This window comes from Aspergillus foveolatus, assembly GCF_047715535.1.
Source record: "Aspergillus foveolatus strain CBS 279.81 unplaced genomic scaffold BDW70scaffold_15, whole genome shotgun sequence".
NCBI classification, from domain to species: Eukaryota; Fungi; Ascomycota; class Eurotiomycetes; order Eurotiales; family Aspergillaceae; genus Aspergillus; species Aspergillus foveolatus.
The window spans coordinates 444,022-467,312 of record NW_027396079.1 but is presented as its reverse complement, the minus strand read 5'-3'; the positions used below and the strand labels follow the sequence as shown (position 1 = coordinate 467,312).

At 51.2% G+C, this 23,291-nt stretch overlaps 13 protein-coding genes across 13 annotated transcripts; 6 read left to right on the top strand and 7 right to left on the bottom strand.

Moving 5' to 3' along the window:
- Positions 1 to 167: 167 nt before the first annotated feature.
- Positions 168 to 1,595, bottom strand: BDW70DRAFT_26596 (FYVE zinc finger domain-containing protein). The gene is made up of 2 exons (XM_073743636.1): positions 919 to 1,595; positions 168 to 730 (listed from the first exon to the last, which is right to left on the bottom strand). Exons 1-2 carry the CDS (start codon positions 1,345 to 1,347, stop codon positions 314 to 316), a joined length of 846 nt encoding a protein of 281 aa, XP_073597522.1. The 5' UTR covers positions 1,348 to 1,595; the 3' UTR covers positions 168 to 313.
- On the bottom strand, positions 1,374 to 2,077 carry BDW70DRAFT_26603 (uncharacterized protein). Its single transcript, XM_073743637.1, has one exon. It carries the CDS (start codon positions 1,887 to 1,889, stop codon positions 1,455 to 1,457), a length of 435 nt encoding a protein of 144 aa, XP_073597521.1. The 5' UTR covers positions 1,890 to 2,077; the 3' UTR covers positions 1,374 to 1,454.
- Positions 2,078 to 5,668: 3,591 nt separating this feature from the next.
- BDW70DRAFT_26561 (2-hydroxyacid dehydrogenase) lies at positions 5,669 to 6,914 on the top strand. Its single transcript, XM_073743635.1, has one exon. The coding sequence runs from the start codon at positions 5,771 to 5,773 to the stop codon at positions 6,848 to 6,850; it is 1,080 nt and encodes a 359-aa protein (XP_073597520.1). The 5' UTR covers positions 5,669 to 5,770; the 3' UTR covers positions 6,851 to 6,914.
- On the bottom strand, positions 6,915 to 8,319 carry BDW70DRAFT_26560 (glutathione S-transferase). Its single transcript, XM_073743634.1, has 3 exons — positions 7,818 to 8,319; positions 7,386 to 7,765; positions 6,915 to 7,328 (listed from the first exon to the last, which is right to left on the bottom strand). Exons 1-3 carry the CDS (start codon positions 7,853 to 7,855, stop codon positions 6,979 to 6,981), a joined length of 768 nt encoding a protein of 255 aa, XP_073597519.1. The 5' UTR covers positions 7,856 to 8,319; the 3' UTR covers positions 6,915 to 6,978.
- Positions 8,320 to 8,505: 186 nt separating this feature from the next.
- On the top strand, positions 8,506 to 8,990 carry BDW70DRAFT_158685 (uncharacterized protein; the record flags this gene model as incomplete). The annotated part of the gene is made up of 4 exons (XM_073740561.1): positions 8,506 to 8,524; positions 8,579 to 8,614; positions 8,734 to 8,849; positions 8,937 to 8,990. 4 exons carry the CDS (start codon positions 8,506 to 8,508, stop codon positions 8,988 to 8,990), a joined length of 225 nt encoding a protein of 74 aa, XP_073597518.1.
- A 277-nt stretch (positions 8,991 to 9,267) lies between these two features.
- BDW70DRAFT_158684 (SAP18 family protein) lies at positions 9,268 to 10,074 on the bottom strand (the record flags this gene model as incomplete). Its single annotated transcript, XM_073740560.1, has 1 exon — positions 9,268 to 10,074. The coding sequence occupies one exon, from the start codon at positions 10,072 to 10,074 to the stop codon at positions 9,268 to 9,270; it is 807 nt and encodes a 268-aa protein (XP_073597517.1).
- A 326-nt stretch (positions 10,075 to 10,400) lies between these two features.
- On the top strand, positions 10,401 to 11,568 carry BDW70DRAFT_158683 (mRNA splicing protein PRP18; the record flags this gene model as incomplete). Its single annotated transcript, XM_073740559.1, has 2 exons — positions 10,401 to 11,323; positions 11,376 to 11,568. 2 exons carry the CDS (start codon positions 10,401 to 10,403, stop codon positions 11,566 to 11,568), a joined length of 1,116 nt encoding a protein of 371 aa, XP_073597516.1.
- A 40-nt stretch (positions 11,569 to 11,608) lies between these two features.
- On the bottom strand, positions 11,609 to 13,601 carry BDW70DRAFT_26533 (uncharacterized protein). Its single transcript, XM_073743633.1, has 2 exons — positions 13,422 to 13,601; positions 11,609 to 13,322 (listed from the first exon to the last, which is right to left on the bottom strand). Exons 1-2 carry the CDS (start codon positions 13,444 to 13,446, stop codon positions 11,746 to 11,748), a joined length of 1,602 nt encoding a protein of 533 aa, XP_073597515.1. The 5' UTR covers positions 13,447 to 13,601; the 3' UTR covers positions 11,609 to 11,745.
- Positions 13,602 to 14,367: 766 nt separating this feature from the next.
- BDW70DRAFT_158681 (ADP-ribosylation factor family protein) lies at positions 14,368 to 15,238 on the top strand (the record flags this gene model as incomplete). The annotated part of the gene is made up of 2 exons (XM_073740558.1): positions 14,368 to 14,416; positions 14,475 to 15,238. 2 exons carry the CDS (start codon positions 14,368 to 14,370, stop codon positions 15,236 to 15,238), a joined length of 813 nt encoding a protein of 270 aa, XP_073597514.1.
- Positions 15,239 to 15,555: 317 nt separating this feature from the next.
- On the top strand, positions 15,556 to 16,461 carry BDW70DRAFT_26503 (uncharacterized protein). The gene is made up of 2 exons (XM_073743631.1): positions 15,556 to 15,894; positions 15,969 to 16,461. The coding sequence occupies exons 1-2, from the start codon at positions 15,787 to 15,789 to the stop codon at positions 16,392 to 16,394; spliced, it is 534 nt and encodes a 177-aa protein (XP_073597513.1). The 5' UTR covers positions 15,556 to 15,786; the 3' UTR covers positions 16,395 to 16,461.
- A 66-nt stretch (positions 16,462 to 16,527) lies between these two features.
- BDW70DRAFT_149210 (phosphatidylinositol N-acetylglucosaminyltransferase subunit A/GPI3) lies at positions 16,528 to 18,197 on the bottom strand (the record flags this gene model as incomplete). The annotated part of the gene is made up of 5 exons (XM_073738973.1): positions 16,528 to 17,521; positions 17,574 to 17,962; positions 18,015 to 18,049; positions 18,097 to 18,128; positions 18,181 to 18,197. 5 exons carry the CDS (start codon positions 18,195 to 18,197, stop codon positions 16,528 to 16,530), a joined length of 1,467 nt encoding a protein of 488 aa, XP_073597512.1.
- A 163-nt stretch (positions 18,198 to 18,360) lies between these two features.
- Positions 18,361 to 21,367, top strand: BDW70DRAFT_26507 (putative ATP-dependent RNA helicase DBP6). Its single transcript, XM_073743632.1, has one exon. The coding sequence runs from the start codon at positions 18,524 to 18,526 to the stop codon at positions 21,083 to 21,085; it is 2,562 nt and encodes an 853-aa protein (XP_073597511.1). The 5' UTR covers positions 18,361 to 18,523; the 3' UTR covers positions 21,086 to 21,367.
- On the bottom strand, positions 21,368 to 23,228 carry BDW70DRAFT_26498 (uncharacterized protein). The gene is made up of 3 exons (XM_073743630.1): positions 22,515 to 23,228; positions 22,380 to 22,457; positions 21,368 to 22,319 (listed from the first exon to the last, which is right to left on the bottom strand). Exons 1-3 carry the CDS (start codon positions 22,961 to 22,963, stop codon positions 21,650 to 21,652), a joined length of 1,197 nt encoding a protein of 398 aa, XP_073597510.1. The 5' UTR covers positions 22,964 to 23,228; the 3' UTR covers positions 21,368 to 21,649.
- Positions 23,229 to 23,291: the final 63 nt, after the last annotated feature.

Below are 23,291 nucleotides of genomic sequence, written 5' to 3'. Positions count from 1 at the left end.
GAGAAACAAAACGTGTACGCATGACAGGGTATCCTAGCGAAGAGAAACAAACAATAGAAGAAGCCTCCCAGATCTATGAACGATCACAGCATTAGAGGAGGACATCGAGGAAAAGCGAAAGTAGATCCGTGACGTCGCAAAAGACCGAACTCCATGTAAATGACGAAAACTGCGCAAGCCCAAGCAATTGGGATTAAATGTTCTAGAAAGTGGTGTGTCGAAGTGAAGTTACGGTCGCGGAGCCTCATCAATCAATGTGAGGGCTCATTAATTAGTCGATAGACATGTTCGTCAATGTAGTCGATGTGGTCGATTAAAAGGTGCTCCAGTTCCAGCCACGAGGGACGCTGGCAGCGATCTCACTGTTCTGGCCCGGAGTGGTAGGCTCCTGCTTGCGTCCCTCGGCCAGCGAGGCGTCCACAGAGCTGGTCGGGCTGTGGCCATCGGAGCTCTGGTCGTCCTCGTCCTGAGAGTCGATCGACTGTTGGATCTTACTTAGACGCTCGGCACGGGCTTCTTCCCAGCGCTGGTACGCACTCCAGCATAGGTCGCAGGCTCGAGAAGGGACACCGTCCGGGTGGAAGCGTGCTTCCTGGTCGAGAGGGACCACATGAGGTGTGTGCGAGGAGCAGAAAACATGGCCGCAATGGCGGCAGTGATGGCGACGGAGGAAGAGTCCAAACGAGGAGCGACAGGTGGGCGAGTCACAGCTACGGGAAGCCGAGTCCGCCTATATCATGTGAGCGAGGATCCCAGTAACACCGTTGGTGGGCCATGACGCAGGGAATGATGGAACTGGCGGCGCAGATCACGCAAGATGTCGCGAGACAGTTGGCTTGCGGACCCTGGGCGCACGCATGCAACCGCCGCAGTATAAAATCCAAGGAAGCGCCCGGGGTAGTGCAGTGTTTAGCTTACCTTCCAATGTTCTCTGGTCGGGAGGCCAGTAACAGCTCCAAGCTGTTCGTTCTTCATCCACTCGTGCTCAGCCATTTTGCTGATCCCGCCGGTACTACTGACGGTTTCCATCGTTACGCGACGACTGACGGGCTCGCTGGTAGTCTCGCCGTCGTTCAGACTGTCGAGAGAGCCGTGGACGCTGCGGGGAGGAGTCGGGGGCGACGGCTTAGACGGACGCTCGGTCGGCCGCAGAGCAGCGGGAACATACAGCGGCGCCTTTGGAGGACGCAGCTGGCGGGTCTGGAGGGGGAGGTACTGTAGACGAGGCGAGGTGGGCGAGTTGTTGGCGGGAGTGCTTGCGCCCGAGTGCACAGGAGACGGATGCTGGTAGACGGAGATCTGGTTGACAGGAGCAGTAGTGGTGGCAGTCATAACGTGGGTTGCCATATCGGTTTGGAACAAAGATTGATCGGCGAGGTGGGAGTAGTGATGTGTTTGCGAGAATGCAGATGAGAGGAGAGGTAGGATAATAAGTACAGTAACACACGACCCAGTTAGGGTAAGTATGTAGCGATGTAGAAGACGGAGTGTGGACGAAGATTAACTATTATGGGGAGACTGAGGCGAACAGAGCTAGAGGTCGATGTGATGTAGGTGATGTAGGCATAAACACATCGCAGTGGCAACACCAGAGGCAAGAGACGCAATAGAGTTCCAGTCACGGAGGCAATGAGTTGAGAGATCCAAGGACGATCCAAGGATGATAAACGCCAGAGGAGCCAGAAAGGAGCAGAAAGGACCCAGAAAGTGCGCTTCGTTTGGGTTAAGAGCCGCGTGGGACTGACTCGAGCAAATAGGAAGCAAATAGGAGCAGCGTGGAGTATGGTTGGAGTACGGCAGGGCACGGCAGAGCACGGCAGATGTGATAAATGTAGTAATGTTGTCAATTTGATGCGAGGGAGACTTGAGAAGATCTCAGTCGCTGGCATGCAGACGAATGAAAGAGGAATCCATGCACATTAATAAAAGGGCGAGTTTGCCATGCGCCGGTGGAGCCTGGAGCATGGGATGGAGATACGATGTACGCTAGGAGATGGAGCCGACGATAATCGCCCAAGTGGTAGTCGCTCGAACGGAGACGGAAAGAGATGGAGATGGGAATGGCGCTGGTGCTGGCCGTGCAATGGCCGATGGATGGCTCTTGAGTAAACCGTTACGAATGAGACTCGACTAATAATAAGAAAGGCCCGAGGTGGACCCGGACCGCTCTTTGGACTGCAGCAGCCAGCAGGGGGAATTTCGGATATTAACCACTACTCTACTCGAGATCGCTGGAATTCGTATCCCAGCAGTAGACGTCTCACAATAATGAAGGTTAATGTCCTGAAGATGATTCCTGATGACCTCTGTATTATGCGTATTATTGATGGACATTATTGTGGACATTATTGAGCAAACAGCGGTGTTCTGCCGGTAAAATCGCGAATGAGCCAGCTGGTTGGCTGCACGATCAGGAGGCAGGCGGCCAGATTGTCTCTTCACAGTACTCCATAGTATACTCCGTAGTATTTACCGTACGGTGATCGTGCTCGGCAGCTCATTTCCCTTACCGGTAACCAAACCAGTAACCAAACCAGTCCAAACAGTCCCAGCCCCATTTCAGTATTGAGCACTTGGCCTGTTTCCAGGACGGAAGCCTCGCTCGTAGATCGTCAATAATACTGCCTGACTGTCTGTGACACCAGTTACACGATCAAGGACCGTTCATGCAGGGATAGCCATCCTCATTCGCATCCTGATCCATTGCTCCGTGTCCGACTCATCATGACAGCATCACTAACGATCCAACTTGGCAACATCCCTGCCACTCCAGACCGCCTTTTCGACCATCCTCCACCGTCCTCCACCGTCGTCAACCCGGTCGCTCCTTAGAGAAAAGACCATGGATCCTCAACGCGTTTGAGTTGTCATCCCCCTCGCGACTTGCGGCCTGGGAAACCTTGACATCAGGCTCGACATGGCTGATATGGCTGACATGGCTGGATATTCCAGTGGCAAGCACAGAGCAACTGAGTATTTTGATCGGGATCTTCAAAGGTAGTAGTACGCCGATACCACTGTACCACTGTCGAGGCAAACAGCACGATGACTTTCCCTTTCAGGCGATCTCCAATCTCCATATTTCTCCCCGTATCCATCTCTCGCACCGAAAGCGGTTGGTGCTGCTGCTAGGACAAGCACCAGCGTCAGAAGAATCCGGCCGTTCCTCATTGGCAGTGCGGTTGCAGTTGACCGCTCCACCCAGTTGCTCGACACGCGACCAGTCCGACCCCGGCCCACACCCGCCCGTTCTGGCTTCCCTCCACGACGGAAGCGTTCAGCCGTTCATCAAGCATCCTCGGGACAACACCTTTGCAGGGTGCAGGTCGCCAGCACAATGCACCACTAGGTGCATCACAAGGGTCCGTTCACCAGCAATAATCCGGAGACCTGCAGAGACGCTCGACCTCTGCGGGTGGTCAACGGCACCTTCCTTGCTAGACTCTGCTAGACTCTGGAGGACCGGCTTCGTCTGGATAGTCTGAGTCTAGAGCACCACTGAATCTTCAATACTACCGAGGAGGCTGCCGGCCGTCTGAGGTTACTCTGAAGTCTCCGTGGGCCTCCCGAATTGGCCCACCCAATCAGTCCAGAGCACGGCCGTTTCCAAGCTGACGGATTCGATTCATCTTGCCTTCGCATTGGTCGTCGAACGCCTTATCGCAGCTCGCTGATTCGCTGGCAATCTGTCTATTGCCGATGCACGGATAATTGCCGAAGCTTTTTCGTGGCTGATTAGTAACAAAATCCTGGGTTTCCCCCGAACGAGCCTAGCGACCAGCCTAGCAACGGAGAACAATGGGGTAATGGAAGCCCGGTCGAATATTCTAGGGGCCTATCAACACAACGCTCCTGAGTGGCCCGGGGCCACCGAGCTTTCACCGAGCGATCTTATCAGACTAGTTGGACTAGGTGTTATCACGGCCTCGATCTCGATGGGAACCTCGGCCGGTCGGCCCAACAGCAATCGACATGGGCCAAAGGGGCTCTCGACCGTTGTTTCGGAAGCGTGAGTTGCCACCTCCTGATGCCCGACGATGTTTTGCAGATGCAGCCGTGCCTATCGTAGCGGATTTGGCAGCCTCGTTTACCAAGCCGCCGCCAAGCCCCAGCGAACCCCTGGCTTCTCCATACCAGCTTGCTAGGTGCCGGCAGATGCCTTACGCTTCCTGGAACTCAGCTGGGCTAAATAAGGCGAATGCAACTACGCCCACTTCGCCTTACAAGCCGTCGAACGCCATACGCACGATCCAGTGTTAGCTCAAGTTCAGAACTGCTTTGAACGTTACTACTGACAAGGCCATTCACAGTGATGCGTCTGCTAACTAGGCGCTTTATGTCGGTGGCGTTTTTCCAGCTGCAGTGGCTGTGGAAGCGCCCATGCCGGGTTTCGGATTCGTGTCCCGCGTGTTGAGAATCGAGGAACAGGACTCGAACTCAGGACACACCACTCCACGAGCCGTCCATGGACCGCCTCACGGATTGCGATTCTGAAACATTTGATGATTTGATAAGCTGTACAGTATACGTACGCCAGGGATCCTCCACAGACAATGTCTCATTCCAGATCCTGGCCTGAGGGTATCTACGCGGTCAAACAAGCTTGTATACGGGTACATGACCTTCTACGTCTGATTATGCGGCTCATGCCAGGGGCTAATATCGATGCGCCGTTTGGCCACTTATAAACCTGATACCTGGACTGGCATGCACACTGATGTTTGATCGGAGTATACCATATACTATGTGCATAAGAGTATCAGGCGGTTTTTCAACCCTCACGCGAAGCCTCACCAACTCAGGGTCCCAGACCCTCACAGCTAGGGGAACACAGCATTCTCGTACTCGTCCATGGCCACCACACTCATACTATCGCTGTATTCGTATGCGCTGTGGCGATCATTGGGGTATTTTTGTTTGCTGCCTACTTGCGGTAGCCACCGGGGCGCTCTGAGGGAGCTAGCTTCGCATAGGGGCAAAACAGCAGCGGCGATAACATAACTCAGCTAGCCTCGGTACCCTCGGCACCCTCCAGCCCATTGTGACCATCTGGTTCGGATGAGACGCCGATTGGATAGCCCCTCAAGTAGCTCGATGATCTACAGAGCATGATTTAGATTGTTCTTGCTTGTGTTTCCTTCGGTGGTAGACGCAATGTGCATTCTTCCCGCAAGAGGAAGTGTTCGAATCATTGTGATCTTCATCTAACCCGCAAGAACCTGGTCGCTTGATTTCGTGTACGAATATGAACAGACATTGCTTTGGCAGATATGTCGTCCTACCAGCGTCAGGGGCGTGTTTTATTCACAGCTGGGCTGTATTGTGTAATCAGGACACTGCCTCCGCTGGTTCTGCATCTGAGCCCTTGCACTGAAAGGCGGGAATATATTTTATTTACAACTTACAAGCTGTCATGTTGCTGGTATGGTGTACTCAAAAATGCGAATAGTCAGGATAAGTAACCCTAAGACTATAGTCCTACAGCCGCATCAAGTACTCTATAATCAGAGCCTTCAAATAGACCTTATTTTTGACTTTCGAGTCGAGTTTACAGACCGCATTGAAAGACAGAGAAGGGCTGTGCTGCACCAATCGAACCATATAGAAATGGCATATGGGATCCTGGAACACCTTGGCAGACATCATCCCATAATTTACCCCTCAACATCCTCAACCCCTCAATATCAGACTTCATCACCCCGTTTTACGCAAAGAACCATCGATATCAGATCCATTGGTTAGCCACCATCCATTAGACATTCTAATAAAAATGCCATCCCGTCCCTTTCAGCTCGCCGTCTTCAGTACAAAATCCTACGATAGAAGCTACCTTGACACGACCCTAAAAGCCCATCCAACGCTATCAAATACCGTAAGCATAACCTACCATGCCTTCCCACTCAGCCTCGAAACTGCACCCCTCGCCGCATCCCACACGGCAGTCTGTGCTTTCGTAAACGACACTCTCGACGCTCCCGTTCTCCGCACCTTACACGAAGGCGGCACACGTGCAATCCTCCTCCGCTGCGCGGGCTTTAACAACGTCGACCTCGCGGTAGCCGAAGAACTCGGCCTGTTCGTCGCGAACGTTCCCTCCTACAGTCCCGAAGCAGTCGCCGAATTCACGATCGCGCTGCTACAAACACTTAACAGAAACATCCACAAGGCATATAACCGGGTGCGCGAGGGAAATTTCAATCTCGAGGGGTTCTTGGGGATGACACTCCACGGAAAGACAGTGGGGGTTGTGGGCGTGGGGAGGATTGGATTGGCGCTTGCGCGGATTGTAAGGGGTTTCGGGTGTAGATTGCTTGCGGCGGACCCGAAGCCGGCGGTTTCGGCAGAAGAGTTTAAGAATGAGTATGGGGGTGAGATTGTGGAGTTGAAGACTTTGCTGGCGGAAAGCGATGTTGTTAGTTTGCATTGTCCACTTACGGCAGGGACGCGGCATATCATTGATGCCGAGAATTTGGGTTATATGAAGCGGGGCGCTTTGTTGGTGAATACCTCGCGCGGTCCGCTGGTTAATACCAAGGCTGCGATAGAGGCGTTGAAGAGTGGTCAGTTGGGTGGGCTTGCGCTGGACGTATATGAAGAGGAGGGGGCGTATTTCTATAACGACCACTCGGCGGAGATCATCCATGATGATACGTTGATGCGGTTGATGACGTTTCCGAATGTGCTTGTTTGCGGACATCAGGCTTTCTTCACGAGGGAGGCGCTGACGGAGATCGCGGGGACAGTGTTGAGTAATATGGAGGATTGGATTGAGGGCAGGCATTGTGCCAATTCGCTGGTTAGGGAAGGACATCTGGTCGTGCCCGAGGGAAAGGAGCCTGTTAGAATTTAGTATTGATGGATTGGCGGTACAGTCTTGTATTAGGTACAAGGTAGTATATGATATAGCAGTGGTAGCCTGGTATATACTGCTGCGTCAACAAACATTAGGCCAATAAGACTAAAAGAAAACTTAAAGAGTTAAAGAGAAGCCTCAAACTTCCCATCTACCTCCTTGATTTTCTCAATGGCACGTTTGTATCCGTCTTGTCTTTCGATGGCTTCGACAAAGGCCGCCATACGCGGGTACTTCTCTTTCAACGGCATTCTCGTGTTGGCCGCAACCAAGGGGAAGCTCATCATGATATCGGCAGCCGTAACCTTGCTACCGCAGAAGAACGGCCCACCACCAGGGGCGGACTTAAGCTGGTCTTCAAGAAAGTCAAGTGTACGCTCAAGGTTTGGGTTGACGAATTGTTGTTCAACCTGTCCAGCCACTATACGAGGGATGGGTCTCAGGAAGAACGGGAGGCCAGGGGGAGATTTCATAGCTAGAACCCATATTTAGCCACAATGCCAACACAAAAAAATCAACTCGAAGAACTCACTATCGGTGACCAACTTGAACACCAGAAAAGGCATCAAGCTGCCCTCTGAGAAATGCATGTAATAGCGATACCGCAGCCACTCCTCGGTCTCCCCACCGATCTGGCTTTCCTTGCCCTCGGCATACCGCGTCGGAATGAGTTTGTCCCCGCCAAAGTGGTCGCAGAGATACTCGACAATCATACCCGACTCCGCGATCACGATGGGTTTGGGTGTCGCAGAGCTTTGAACGGAAATAACAGGTGATTTCCCCAGCGGGTGAATCTCCCGCAGCTCCTTGGGTGCGAGCATATCCTTGCCACGCTTGAACGTTTTAACCTCATAGGGAACGTTGAGCTCCTCGAGGAGCCAGAGGATGCGCTGGGAGCGCGACTTTTCGAGCCTGGAGAGTGTTAGCTGGTTGGTTTTTTGAGCGTATTCGGAGAAGCGCAGACCAGTAGAGCGTGACCTTCACGCCTGATGTAGTAGCCATTGTCAAAATCGAGAATATACCGATCCAGTTGTACCGCGAAAAGACGTTGAATAATGGAGCGTAGCTGGTTCTTATCCCTTAAGATCCGTGCCTGAACCATCACAGACCAGGACCACTAATTTTGGTCCTCGGCAACTTGTGAACGATCGGACTGCGTCATAAGGTAGCCGGTAGATCTAAATCAGACCGTCATTACTTTTGGCGACGTTCGAAGCATGTCCTCCGGCCACCATTATCACGAGCTCCTTGGGCTAGAACCAGCTAATCAACATACTCAAAGTCTAGTGCATTGATCGGGTTTCGTCCACTGTGGAGGTTCTCCGCCGCTCCAAGGACGGAAGACAACGAACGGGATGCAATCCCTCCGCGGCGCTCTATATTGCGACTTTATTAGTCACGGCGTGATAGCATCAGTGGTCCATCAGGTATGAAGTCAAAAATGCGAAGCCACGTATCCCGCCTCTTCGTATTCGTCTTAAGGCCTTTGAAACATAAGACCAATCTAGAAAGAAGAGCACTGTAGAAACGGCTGACTCAGCGACCGAAGAGCGCATAGTCACATGACCACCAACTTCGTCCCATCGTCACCATTGAACCGCATCGCATAAGGTCAATCGAACAGGCAAGTCTGACCAAATAACACCGCAACAATGGCCGGTCCTAGCAAATGTAAAGTTCGCCACAAATACGATCAGCGCTCATTGCTGACTTTTTTCTTCACAGCTCTGATTCTTGACCCGGCCCTGCAGAAGTACTACGGTGCGCTTCCGACCCGATAGATCACACCCTTCCTACCAACTCTATTTACGATGCCTGCTATGTGCAGGACGAGTGATGGTTCAATATGGTGGATCTTGCTAACGCATGGGCTGAACTAGAGGTCAACTCAAACCGCTACAAGTACTTCCGCTGGACCCCCCGCACCGCATGGCACTCGCTCCTATACATGGTCCTGATCCCCGCTTCGTTGGGCTATGTTGCCTACAAGTCTGATGTGCGTTCTCCCTTTGTTTTGGCATAACCTGACCTTTGGGAGGGGCTATGCGGTTGGGTGGGATGGTTCGCTGACGGTTACATATAGGGCAAATATGACCTCCGCGGAAAGAGAAGGGGAGATACCATTGTCGAGTGGTAAATGGAAGAAAGAAGACGCTGGGGCTGTTATGAGGTGACTTTTGAGTTTAACTTGGCCGGGGTGGTCATTTTTTGCGGGACATTGTAACTATTACTAGAATATACCGCGTCAAGTTCGTGAATTTTGTTTTTCGCGCTTATATGCCTGTCCATCTTGCATCAGGTCAAACCGGATGCCGTCTCTTCATCTGATCGAGATCGTTTCTCCTTGTACCAGGGTATTCATATGATCTGAAACAAATATCACTATTATACAATTCATGGTAAACAAGCATAATTCAATACGGCGCCCACCCACCCCCTCTCCTCCCATGCCCTCCCCCGTAGCCCCGACCACTATCGGGAACCCTTTCACCCCGTCTCCAGTCGCCAGGAGGAATCCCACGATCACCGCCGCTCCGCCCGCCTCTTCCTCGCCCGCCCCCAAACCCATTATCACGGAACGCCCTCATCCCACCAACATTTGGCCCCCTTTCCCCCCTTATCGCCGGCGCAACAGACCCATCCTCCAACGGCGGCAAAATCGCGCAGTCGATATAATCCCCAATGACAAACCGCGCCTCCTGCAACGTTTTCTCCGCATCGTATCCCTGCAGTCGGAATGGTCCCCGCGGGCCAGATCCAGACGCACCATTCTTCTCTGCTTCCTCGTCGCTGCTCTCCCTCGGTCCAACAATTACACTGCCCAGATCCTTGCTTAGATATCTGCCTCGCGCATCGGGGCCCATCATTGCCGCACCCTTTGTGTCTGGGTAGATGAGGCGGAAGCACAATCTGGTTCCGATTGGTGGGTCAGGTAGCATTTTAGGCAGCGCAGATGTAAGAAGCTGCGCGAGCTCGCGGAGGGTACAGGATTGCCATGTATAGATTTGTAGATGAGCTGGGAGGTTTGGTGGTGGTGGAGGAGAGCGTGTGCGGATTGCGTTTGCGCCGCTTACGGGGCCGCTGAATGATGATCTCGAGGTGTTAGGTCGGATTGCGAAGTCAGAGAGGTTGTGATAGGCGTTCAAACGGTAGAAGAGCTTGAGATGAAAGGGTGTTGTTGTTTGTCGGTCGATCTTGGGTTTAGGGTCGCGGGTAGCCATGTTGTGAGCTTCGCTTATGGACGGGTTAGATATTTTGGCGATGTAATCGAGCGTAATTAATGTTAAACCAGTCAGTATGCGATCAAGCTCACTTCCCTTGAATATGTGCGCGCGGTGAATGGTGACGGAGTGAGCGTTGTAGGACGAGGAAGCGGTAGATGAAATCGAGGTTAATTACGACCTAGCTCTTCTCGACCGCCGGAAACATCTCGAGCCTGCTACTTCGGCCTTCAAATACCTTTTCTCTGACATCTATACACCACAACTTTTACTACTTCTAAGCTCAAGCCTTTATTTTGCGCAGCACATACTAACAAGCACACATCATGGATTTTGCCGCGTTAATGTCAAAAGAAATTGCCAAGGCCAAAAGCTCTAGCACACCAAGCTCTGGCTCAGAACAGGACGGCGCAAAGCCACCGCAAAAGAAATATGCCCGCCGCGCAGAGGAGGAAGCTGCCAGAATAGCAGCCTACAAGGAGGAACAAGCAAGAATAGAGAGAGAGCGCGAAGAACGGCAGGCGCAGAAGAGGAAGCTCGAGGAAGAGGAGGCAGAGCGACGACTGCAGCGGGAAGAGAAGAAACGACGACTGGCAGAAGAATCACGAAAGAAGAGAGAGGAAGAAGAAGCGGCGAAGGAACGAGAACGACGGAAGCGCATTGGACTGCCTGAATTGCCGCCGACGCCGAGCGACAAGGACCAAACGCCTGAGAAAAATGGAGAGGGGCAAATGGAGGATCTTGGTGAACAGGAACTTACGAAGAAGCTTAGGGAGATGGGTGAACCTGTTTGCCTATTCGGGGAAACCCACCGCGACCGGTTACGTCGGTACAAGAAGCTGCTTGCGCGATCTCTTGAAGTCCAGAAGATGTTCGATGGGCCGATACCGACAACGCTGGAGCCGGTCCCTGAGGTAGAAATGAAGATTTCAACAACGGCCCCCAAGGATGCTGAAGGTCGTCACTTCCTGTTTCGCCAGCTCACTTCGTACTTCAACATGGTGCTCTCTGAGTGGGAGCTTGCCCTTGCGAAACGAGATGTCACGGTAAAGCAGAGTTTACATGGACGGCAAGCGTACAATGCGATGGTGCAGTCGCGGGAGAATATGACGCCTCTCATCCGCAAATTTGAGAAGGGTGATATTGATGATAACGTGCTACAGCATATAGTGGAGATTATAAGCAAAGCCCAGCAGCGAAGATATGTTGATGCTAACGATGCTTACCTGCGGCTGAGTATTGGAAAAGCGTACGTCCTGCTTGTTCCCTTTTGTTCTCATATTATAACTGACAATCCACAGAGCATGGCCCATTGGAGTTACCATGGTTGGTATTCACGAACGTTCAGCGCGAGAGAAACTACATCAGGGCGACAAACAAGCGCATATCCTAAGTGACGAGAGTACTCGTAAATATCTCCAGAGTATCAAACGCTGTCTTAGCTTTGCTCAGACCCGCTGGCCCCCGGACGATCAGCTGCAGATTATGGGCTGAGCGCGAATACAGACACTCGGAGAGCGCATGATTTCCCAGATTTCTCGGAGCAATCGCTATGTATATCATTAACACCTATCGAACTGCTGAATGAGAATGTGAACAATGCAATGAAATAGACTCTAGGTTTAACATATATCTATACAACGTGAAACATAACAGGCGCTTTCAGCCCATTTAATGCACCCCTGGCCACCCCAGGATTCTAGTCAGCCAAGCCCATATCCCTTTTGATGCATCTTTTGCAGATCTTGATGTGTCAACTGCGTGCTTGTCCTGATCTAAGCAAAAGTGGCCTTTCTTAAGATAGACATCGTGCCCGTCAATGCCACGCATTACGCCTATATTCAACTCGTTTCTCGAAACAGAGATTGAACTTGTTTTGGGCGTGTCACTACCAGTAAACCCGTCGATCAGTTTCCCAGCTGCCTGCACACAACTCCCGTATGCAAATCGAATGAGCGAGTCGCCTGTCAAACTGCCGATGATGAAAACGTCTTTCGAAATCTCTACATTCTCGACAGCCTTGCCTCGCAAGGTTTGTCCAGATATTGTAGGGTTTACCTCAGCATTGTCGTCAGAACCAAGAATTTCACGCAGAAGGCTCTGGTCTATGTAACTGAGGGTGCCTCGTCGGCCGGTAGCATACACCATTCCGCGCACTGGCCGGGAAAAGATGATCCCATCCGGGTGCCGAAAAGTCACAGTCGCGTTCTCTTCCTGTATTTGTACATCGATGATCTCTGTATTTGGAAATCCTTCATAGACGTCTGCCCACGCACGACTTTCTAAAAAGGGAGAGGAACTTGTCCGCAGAGGTTTAATACGTTTAGTCGTGTTCGGCTGTGCAGCTACAGCGGCACGGCGCATCAATCGATATACACCAGCATATTCGGGATAGGCGTGCTGGTGGCAACCGCGCAATGGCGAGGGACGGTTATCGGGATCCCATTTGAAGATATGAATGATTTTCTGGTTTTTCGGCGCCGAAATGATCACATCAGCTGCGGAGAAGCCGGAGCCGATGACAAGCAACGGCGTTTCTGGAATCGGCTGAAAAGATGTAAGAGGTCTTATAAGCGGGCGTGGCTGAAGAACTTCGGAAAATATACCGCTCGCCAAGACTAGATGTTTGCAGCGGATATTATGCGACCGAATAAAAAATCCATCTTGGATTCGTGTGACACCCCATACGTTTTCGTTAGAGTAGAAGGCGTCATCAATCCCGACGGCTTCGGGATACGTCCGAAAATAGTCCGCCGTCTGCTGTCTGCTAGGCCGGGTGTACGCGGGGAGGTCTTTCCCTGTAGTTTTGCGGTAATGGTCGGCGAAAGAATATCCAGGTAATGAAAGCATTGAGGCATAGCTCAGTGTTTGGATCTCCCAGCTCGCTGGCATCCGATTTTCGGTCCATTGACCACCGGGTCGTGGCGCATTTCCTAGCACTCTGTGAGGCACGACTTTTTCAGGCTCATATCGCCATTCCACATTGGTGATGCTCTGCAATTCCTCAACATCGACACTTGGACAGACAAGGGTATCCAACAGCACATTTACGGGGAGAGCCTGAGTGGAGTATGACAAACGCGAGGCTGAGAAGTGCTCAGTTAACGCATCTACGTCGGCCCCCAGCAGCGCTGGTGCATCCTTCAGTTTTGCGTGCAGTAGCGGATCGGGATGTGGATTCTCAGACGAATAATAAGGAAGATGGCCATGGAGAATATAGGAAAGGATCATGGCAGACGGCCCGTTGCCTGGAGAGTTCTCGGGTCAATAAGCAGAGCCATTGGCGAGAAGGGGACATATTCTGTGGGCAGCTGGCGAACCGCAGGCAACTAGCTATGGCGACATACCGATAATAATGGTGTCGGTATCCATGGAAGGCTTATATACAACCCCCAGCAACCCGGTCAAGGCGGGGGCATGGGCTACAGCTGAAAGGATGCGCGGAGAACAGAGAAGTCAGAGCCAAAAATCGGAGACCAGTACTACCCTCGAGCGGCGGGGAGATAACTGGACAGCCATGTGAGATGTCGTTACATTAGGAGAAGGAATGGACTATGGTCTGACGTGCCATGAGGGGAGGACTGATGTTGGAGACTCGAAGAGAGTGGGAGAAGGTGACCGATTCCGCAAACGGGTGCGGAGACTGCTGACAAACAGGGACTTTTTTCAGCGGAGAGGAGCCTATGAACCGGGCCGTTACCCAAAGTCAAGATACTCAATATCTCGACAGGCCGTTGAGGCTAGAACATGGGTCTCGTACTCAGGCGGGAGCCCGAACCACGGCCGCAGTGTGGGAGGCTTGCGGCGAGGCCGCCGGTGTTTCTGAGAATATTATTGGGAGGCGAATAAGCCATCAGCCTCCAAATTAAGACGAGCAATTGTAGACTTGCTTTTTCAAGCTAAACTCTGATAGACAATGCCGCAGATACTCCGGAAGGGTCTGTTTCTTTCAGCAATCATCGCTGGAAATTTGAGCCAGCCCGGTAAGAATGAAGTCATTTTCATGATTAATAATCTGGCAGTGCGGGGTTATTACGACTGTTTCAGGAAGGTAGGGCTGAGGGCTAAAATTAGTCATCTAAGAGGCTACCTTCCTAAAATAGACAAGGCTGACGCGTTGGCCTGAGGTCGCTCTCGATCTTCAGATCAAGCGACACAATTGCGATACGTTAGCAGAGAATGGCTCTCAAATTGTCATGATTTCTCCGCTCTGTCCGTTCTTACACCCTCAATAATCCCTAGACTGAGGCTGCGCCGTCGGAGCTCCGGGCGGACTGCCCGCTGCAGCACAAGATGTACCATCTGGCCAAGTCTTTGTACATGTACGCTACCAGCAAAGAGGGTGCGTAGCACGTTGGCCCCCCTTTTATATTCCTACTAACGCCCGCGTGGTCATATAGAATACTCCGTCCTTCTTCTCGGGTTAGATAATGCAGGCAAAACTACGCTCCTTTCCCAGATCAAAGCCCTCTACCAGCCTCGACCTGATGGCACGCCTGCGCCCAATCCCGGCAAAACCGTACCAACTGTAGGGCAAAATGTCAGCACAATATCATTGCCGGATATGTACTTGAAGATCTGGGATGTCGGTGGACAGATTTCCATGCGGAACCTCTGGCAGAGCTACTATTCCAGCTGCCATGCGATCATCTTTGTGGTGGACAGTACAGACGTCGGACAGAATCCTGATATTACGCGCCTTCCTTCTCTATCCACAAGGGCGAGTAGCTCTCGGAAACCGTCGACACCCAGGCCAGGACCAGGAGCGGCGAAATCATCAGCAGAGCGCGAAGTCGATGTCGACGGAGATAGCGTAAACACCTTCGCCGAGCAATTGGCCGGCATCAACGCTCCCGATAATGACTTCGGCCGATTAGACGAGTGTCGTCAGGTGCTTGAATCTGTGCTTCGCAATGCTGATGTTGCCGGTGTGCCTATTCTCGTGCTTGCGAATAAACAAGATCGGGAAGACTCAGTAGAGGTTGTCCGGATCAAGGAGGGGTTCGTGCGAAAGGTATTTGAGGGAGAGACAGGCGGCGTCGTTCGCGATAGTCGTGTTTTACCCATAAGTGCTCTTATGGGCTCAGGAGTGCGGGAGGCTGTCGAATGGGTGCAGAGCCGGGTGAAGTGGAACAAGGAGGGGAGGCCGCCCGTTATGAGGTGATTTATCATTGCCTTTCATTATGGCGATCTCTTTCTATAATACCTTGTTTGGCGCTGGGGTTGCTTCTATTTTTTCTATCTTGCCGTGCGAAGATACCTTAGTAGTTTGTTCTATACTTTCGATTTTCTCAAATATAGGGAGGACATACCAATATTTCTTTGCTAATACCCTAAATAACAATAATTCGGCTTAAAGCTACACAGTATCATGGCCTATTCAGAACAGATCCGTCCATGGATTAACCGGGCTTGTGCCTCGTGTCTAAAGACCACAACCTACTACCATTGGTTATCACCCGCCCCAGGTGAAGTCATACCATATCATACCAGCACTTGATTTGGACAGCTTCCTTTGTTGCTCAGGCTGTATGATCTGATCATGAAGTCAGCAGTAGTTGATTGACGTCACGCCTAGACAAGAGGATTAGGGCAATTCCGCATATAATATGCAGAGCTAACTCAAATTATCCAATCCCTTCAAAAGTTTCAAGTTCTCAAGACATTTACCTTATAACACAACTAGAGAGAAGTTATACTTAAACATTCATAATGAGTCACTTCAGCAACGTTCCGGACCAGAAACAGGGCGAGTTCCAGCCCGGTCCTGCGCCATCCGGCAACTACCAGCAGCCCAACGGACCTTGGCCAAATGACAAGGTGAGCCTGGTTTTCCATCACTTCATGATTTCCCTATTTATAGGAGCCTCATATACTAATATACATTCCCGCAGCACGCTCCGGGCGTAAAAGCCTCTCCAGCAGACAACGTCCCTGAATTCCATGCCGAAACTCACCCGCCTGGTACTGCGCCCGCCAGTAGTTCCTACCAACCCAACCCAATCGACCATAGCGGTGAGCAGGCCATGAATCCCAATGTCCTGCGGAGTCACGGCAAGGAGGAAGTGAGGACCTCTGCGGAGTCGACTCTATGGGGCGTGACGTCGAAAGACGTACATCAGCGTGCGGGACACCCTGGTTCTGGACAGAGTAGCGCTGAGCTGCGCCATGATGGGCAGCATACGAACAAGAACCCTGGTCGGGGACTTGAGGGGGCTATGAAGGGAGTGCGCGATGACTTTGGAACTAGGACGGATCAGTACCTCTCGAAGAAGCCTACCGCTGCGGAGGGAAGTCATGCGGAGGGTTCTCGTCCTTAAAGGATGACCAGAAGTTTTTGCATGTAATTTTGTGGTATTAGCACCAGAATGTATAATAACGTGAAACAAATATAATGGGTATCATCGTGACCGGACCGTAGGAAAACAAATGTAAAATGGAAAAAACAAGAATTCAACCGGAGCGCTCTCTTTCAAGCTTCGCAGTATCCCCGTCAATTCCGTTCAGTTTCTTTGGCCAGCTTCGTGCAATGTCAATGTTTGCTCGTGGGAACCACATTTCAAGGAACGTGTAGAGTAGAAAGTCAATCACGACGCAGAGGCAGAACAGCTTTCCGGCCCAGACTCCACAGCCATAATACCGCTTCAATCGGTCAATCAAAGCAAAGTTGCGAACCCTATCGCCAGCTTCCTGGATCTCTCCCGGGTAGTACCCATAGAACTCCTGTGGGCTGATGTCCCCAGATATGCCCTTGTATACCCGCTCTGTTCGACGTGCTACATCCGTCCATGAATACATGACCTTCACCTGATCATGGAATCGTTCGGTCCGAACCTTGTTGGATCGCAACGCACTGATCGCTTTGCTGGTAGCTAGCACAATGTCGTCCTCTTCCGGCTTTGCAAAGGTGGTCATGTGCTGGGGAAGCACCTCGGGAATGCCACCGACACGAGTGCACACAACGTATAGCCCACAGCTAGCGGCTTCTACAATGACCGTTCCAAACGCCTCAGTCAAACTAGGATGCAGATAGATGTGACCTCTGACCATGACATCTCGGACTTCTTCATGTCGTATAGCGCCAAGCATTTCTACTTTGTCTTGGAGAACATTCCGTTCCAGCATCTGCTCCAGGTCGATGGCCTTGGGACCTGAGCCCGCAATAATGAACCGTACGTTCGGATGGGATGCAAGAATTCTCGGGATGGCAGCTATTAGGAGATCAGTGCCCTTATTGTAGAAGAGACGCGAGATCACAACAATGGTAATGATGTCGTTCGGTCCAATAGGCCTGGGAGGAGGCTGTATCTGTGATCCCCCGCCAGACTGCCGCTCATTCGCCCGGGCCGTAGCATGCAGTGGCCGGAAATTTTCCGCGACAACAGCGTTGGGGATAACGGAGACCATTAATGGGTCCAACGACGCCCGGAGAACGGTATTCTCCTTGCTGCAGGCAACATTAAGATGACTGAACTGAGAAGCTTGCACAGCAAACTCACCAAGTATGGCTGACACATATAACATGGTCAACATCACTAAGGGTAAACTTCAGCAATTTGTTGGTCAGAATTGACCCGGCGTCGGCGAAGCCAAACAACGAATGATCAGTAAATGCAGTCCGTAGGCCCATTGTCCGGGCATGCAGTATAGCCTCGTGGCAGAAGCTACTCAAACTCTGATGCCCATGGACAATTTGAATCTGCTCCCGAATAACGATGTTCCGAAAGATGGGAAAGAAGGAGAAAACAGTGGGCATCGTCGTTTCTCGGTATATGACCAAAAATGGAACATGATAAACTTTGAGCCCGTTGGTCAGATAACGGACACCCGTGCGGCCTTTATAAGCATGGGTAATGATGATGACTTTATGTCCCCGGTCAATAAGTTTCTAGTATAATAAGTATTGAGCGATCGATCCAAGGCCTTTAGAGGGTTCTTACGGTGGACAACTGGTAAATGTGACTTTCAACTCCGCCTGTAAAGTTTAGTGTGCTACCAAATTTCTGGGTGAATGTGACCGACCTGGTTGGGGGAAGAAAAAGTCACTGACCATGCTGCAGGGCGATATAGTTAGTAGCGCATCTCGGCCAAGCTTCGAGGACTTACGCAATGTTGTAAGGCATATTACGGTTTGAGAAGCCAAGATCTTAACAAGGGAGCAAATCTAACAAGTCAGCCATATAGTATTGTGTCCAGTGACCAGTTCCTGTCCATTTTGCACGCAGCGATGGCAGACGGCAAGAATGTTTTGTCGCAAGAAGGAGACACGCTTGATACTTTGGACGATCTGCGACTCCGGAGTCCAGACCCTAGCGGTGAGCTGGGCGGTGCAACTTCTGCCAGTCGTATTCCCCGCTAAAAATTATTTGGGAGAAGCTTTTCTCGCGATTGCAGAAGCTGCGACCAGTTGGTATAACGAAGAACCTTGGACGCAGGATCCATCTTGATCATGGCCGGTGATCGTATGGCCAGCCATGCGATCTCATTAGATTACCAGTCCACCCCAACGAGCGGAAAGAAGCCTCATAAAAGAAAAAGAGACCTCGATGGCTCCACCGTCGCTTCGTCCACTCCGACGAAGAAATCAAAGAAGGATCGAACCGTACCCTCTACGCCGGCTTCGCCTAAAGAAAGCAAGAAGCGAGAAAGTATTTCAGGCTCGGCCTCCGTTGAAAGAGCTCCGAAGGAGTCGACCAAGAAGAAAGGTGCTGTTTCGCCGATCGGCGAGCCGACGAAATCACCAGGTGATCGTGCCGATATCAAACCCAAAAAGAAACGAAAAACGCCAAAGGACAATAGTGAGTCGATTGAGAAGTCTACGAATCTAGCAGAACAGACCATATCGCCGGATGTCTCCAGGGAGGCCACCGACAAAGAATCCGGAAAGACAAAAAAGCTGAAGCGGCCGAAAGCTGCGGAACATGCAGAGAGGGATGGCGAATCGAAGCGAACGAAGAACAAGTTTGCGGGTATATTGACAAAGTTTGAGAGGTCTGCGAAAGTTAAGAAGGCTGCTGAGAAATTACAACGAGAGGATGAGACGCCAGTTCAAGACGAGAACGTTGCTCAACCGGTCATAGCACAAGGGTTGGAGCCTATTCCCCAACCAAAACCCGTTGTCGAAGAATCTGAGAAGCCTACCTATTCCTCTCTTCCACCCTGGCTGGCTAATCCAGTAAGAGCATCAGCTGAAACGAGGGCCAAATTCTCCGACTTGGGAATTGAGCCCAAACTTCTTCGAGTTCTTGAAGATAATGGGTACAAAGAAGCCTTTGCTGTTCAGGCAGCTGTTATACCACTTCTTCTGAAGGGGCCCAACAACCACACTGGAGATCTCTGCGTCTCTGCTGCTACCGGTTCTGGAAAGACACTTTCCTACGTTCTCCCTCTTGTCACTGAGTTGGAGCAAATCCCCGCTCCACGGCTACGGGGACTAATCGTGGTACCAACTAGAGAGCTGGTTAAACAAGCCCGAGAAGCCTGTGAGTTTTGCACGGCAGGAACAGGTCTGCGTGTCGGATCTGCAGTAGGAAACGTTGCTATTAAGGATGAACAGCGGTCCCTTATGCGTATTGAACATGTTTACAGCCCAGAGAGCGTCGAGTCCCGACGAAAAGCGGAATTAACAGGGGAAGAGTGGGCTGACTTCAGTCTGCAAGACTATATCTCGAATACGACGGACTTGGGTGAGACATTACCAGGCTATATCCATAGGGGGGAGCCCAATGTTGATATACTCATATGCACACCCGGTCGCCTCGTGGACCATATTCGCTATACAAAAGGCTTTACGTTGAAGCATCTTCAGTGGCTCGTCATTGACGAGGCTGACCGATTACTTAACGAGAGCTTTCAGGAGTGGGTGGATGTCGTTATGCAATCTCTTGATGCACGCAGGGCGTACGGGGCTTTCGGACCAAGCGGACAGTTTCTGGCGGATCTCGGGATGTGTTTGCAGACCAAAGAGCCTAGGAAGGTGGTCCTCAGTGCCACAATGACCAAAGATGTCTCAAAGTTGAACTCTCTCCGGCTCACGAATCCGCGATTAGTTGTTGTTGGTGGCTCTGATCAAGCTACTACAGCCGGTGATGAGAGCGAGGTTGTTGTCCACGCAGATGAAAGATTTACTCTTCCGACGACACTAAAAGAATACTCCATTGCGGTTGGTGACGGAGAGCACAAACCGCTGTATCTCTTGCGCCTGCTCTTATCCGAGATGAAACTTGGTGTTCCCTCTTCATCGAAGCGCACAGCTTCAGTCACGTCCGAATCCGATGGAACCAGCTCAGAAGGAACCAGCTCGGACGAGTCGACGTCGGACGACTCGTCTTCTGATGAGTCTAGCTCTGAAAATTCCGACCTGGATTCAGAGTCTGACACATCGAGTGATAGCTCTTCGAGCGAAGAATCAGACGACTCGGACACTAGCTCCGAATCAGACTCCGACGACGAGGAGCCTGCTGAAGCACCATCCAACCACACGCCCCAGCGAACTACAGTCCTGATCTTCACCAAATCGTCCGAATCTGCCTCGCGTCTCTCCCGTCTCCTAGCCCTACTCAATCCATCACTATTCGGTCTCATCGGGACAATTGTTAAGTCCAACAAATCCTCGGCTTCCCGTAAAACACTCAGCGCTTACCGCCAGGGCAAAATCTCCATTATTATTGCCACGGATCGTGCATCACGTGGCTTAGACCTTCAGTCATTGACACACGTCATAAACTACGACGTCCCAGCCAGCATCACAACGTACGTGCATCGCGTCGGCCGTACAGCCAGAGCAGGCAACGAAGGTTCAGCCTGGACCCTTGTTGCCCATAGAGAGGGTAGATGGTTCACAAACGAGATCTCTAAGGGGTCCGATGGCAAGATCACCAGAGCTGGAAAGATTGAGAGGGTCCCCATGAAGTTGGACAACGCGAAGGAGCTCAAGTCCAAATACGCAGCTGCGCTGGCGGCTCTTGAGCAGGAAGTACGGTCCGTCGGGACGAGGAAAGCTGCGCGTTAAGTACAGATTATTTGAGTTCTGCTATCTAATGATATCGGATAACCTACCTGTTCAATTTGGAGGACTGTTTTTTCCGAGCCATGTGTTCCCATTTCTCACCACGGCACCTGATCCAATATCTCTGCGGGTAGCATCCCAAATACTGCATATTGAACTCTATACAAGACTTACATTGCTAACATAGAACCCTTCTCTTATCCCGTTTACTTTGAAGAGGCGCTAGCTATTGCGGCTGGGAAGTATGGCTATGTTGATGGCGAAGAGGCAGTGGGCTTCGTCGAGGCTAAGAAGAGAGGAACGTGGAAATGGATCATATCTATCTAGTGCAGCTTAAACTCTGGCTGGAGACAGGCCGGCGGATATTGGATAAAGGTGGAATTCCGCAAGGAGCCGAATGAGGCGTTTTTATACATGGATGCTCTTCTCAAGCTGTATGGACCAGTAATTGAACCATCATAATGCCAGGGCACCATGAAATGATAATGATATATTGCGATGCGAGAAACCCTGCGTAGAATGAGAAGGGTCCTTGTAAACAATTGTGAAGTGAACGACGACCGGTCATTACTTCGGTGAGCCACCGTTTCGGTATAACCACAATCGACTGAGTTCTCGGACTTTCACACGTCGACCTGTGCCCTTGGAACTATTGACAGTAGACCCTGGGAAGTCAATCTCTGTATCCATAAATGTATTCGAATCCAGAACCCGATTATCCGGCCCAAGTGGAAACATGGTGCCCAGGTAGTGCTGGTTGAACAGGTGACCGGAGCCCTGCCGGACGAACACATGGCCCATAAAGCGATTGGGAATGTTGCTGAAGTTCAGCGCGCCCCAGAGGCTTACAAAATCATACGAATTGGCGTAATGTTCAATGTGGAGAATAGTATTGTCACTGTTCTCACTTGGGTGTTGGCTCTGCGGGGATACGGCAGGGGCGGTCTCCTGGGCAGCTGGGAGTGCTCGATACGGGTTATTGAAGTGGTTGGCGGCGTTGCCAAAAGTATAGATTTCCAGTTTGCGGAGGAGGCCTTGAGGAATCTCGTCAAGGAGCCAGTCTGCTATTAGGCCACTTTCTATTCCCCCTTGGCTGTGAGATATTAAGACCACCTTTGTATAGTCCGGATTTAGCAAAGCGGCTCTAAGCAGAGCGTATGCCTCCCTGACATCTCGAGTTGCGTAAGAGAAGTCCCTCTGAATTAAAGATTCAATAATGTCAAATACGAGGCCAGACCTAGTCGAGTCAGGTCAACGACACCAATAAGTCTTCAGTAGGCAGCCGCTTTGGACTTACGATGGATTGTGAACACCAGTAATCTTCCTCCCGAATGTATATGCTAGGCGATCAATGTTACACTGTAGCCATGTCTGGCTGGAAGGACATATCAGCTTTCTGCTGTAGTTAGCGATCCAGAATTGTCGCACTTACCCACAAGCGATGCCGTTGATATAAACCCAGTGCTCATGTTTATGCTCGGGAGCTTCCTCCTTAGGATACTTCGACACCAAAACGCTCGGCTTTCTGTTGAGGATTAAATTGCATAGCGTTCTATTAAACCACAGAAAGCCACTAATGTAGACGCATACCCAAAGGGTCGGAACCAAGCAGATAACAAGGGCCGGTACTGACAGGAGGAACAGTATCTGGACCAAGCTCAGGACGGCCTGGAACACTACGTTGGCAATGTTGGTCAACGAGGGGTGAAGCTCGTCCAATTCATTAGAATGCCGATGTTTCAAAGGCAGAAGCACCCATGGGATAGACCAGGAGGTGCGGACAACAAGGAGAATGTCTTCCCACATGAGACTCCATGGCGATGCCGTGTAAGGCAGCGGCCTATCTGATGTGGACTGCGAATGGAAGATCGTTGCAACCATGGCCGACGGAGCAGATTGACGAGACGCACGTAGTGATGTTAGAATTGAAGCGAAAATGGGGGAGAAAGAGGCTGGGGTGAGATGAAATAGGCAGAGATGAGGTGGTACTGGAAAAGGAACAAGTTGAGTACGCGCGTGATGCGATCATCTAGAAGGTACCTAGACATGTCAGTCTGTTCAACCACCGGCAACAGCGCCTTCCATCCCAATCATTCCAACATTTCTCCCACCTCAATTCCCATGCAGTGCCTCACTCCCTAGATTTGTGAAACAAAACAGTGGACTTAGAGGGACTCATGAAAGGATAGCCCTAGGACATCACGGTATG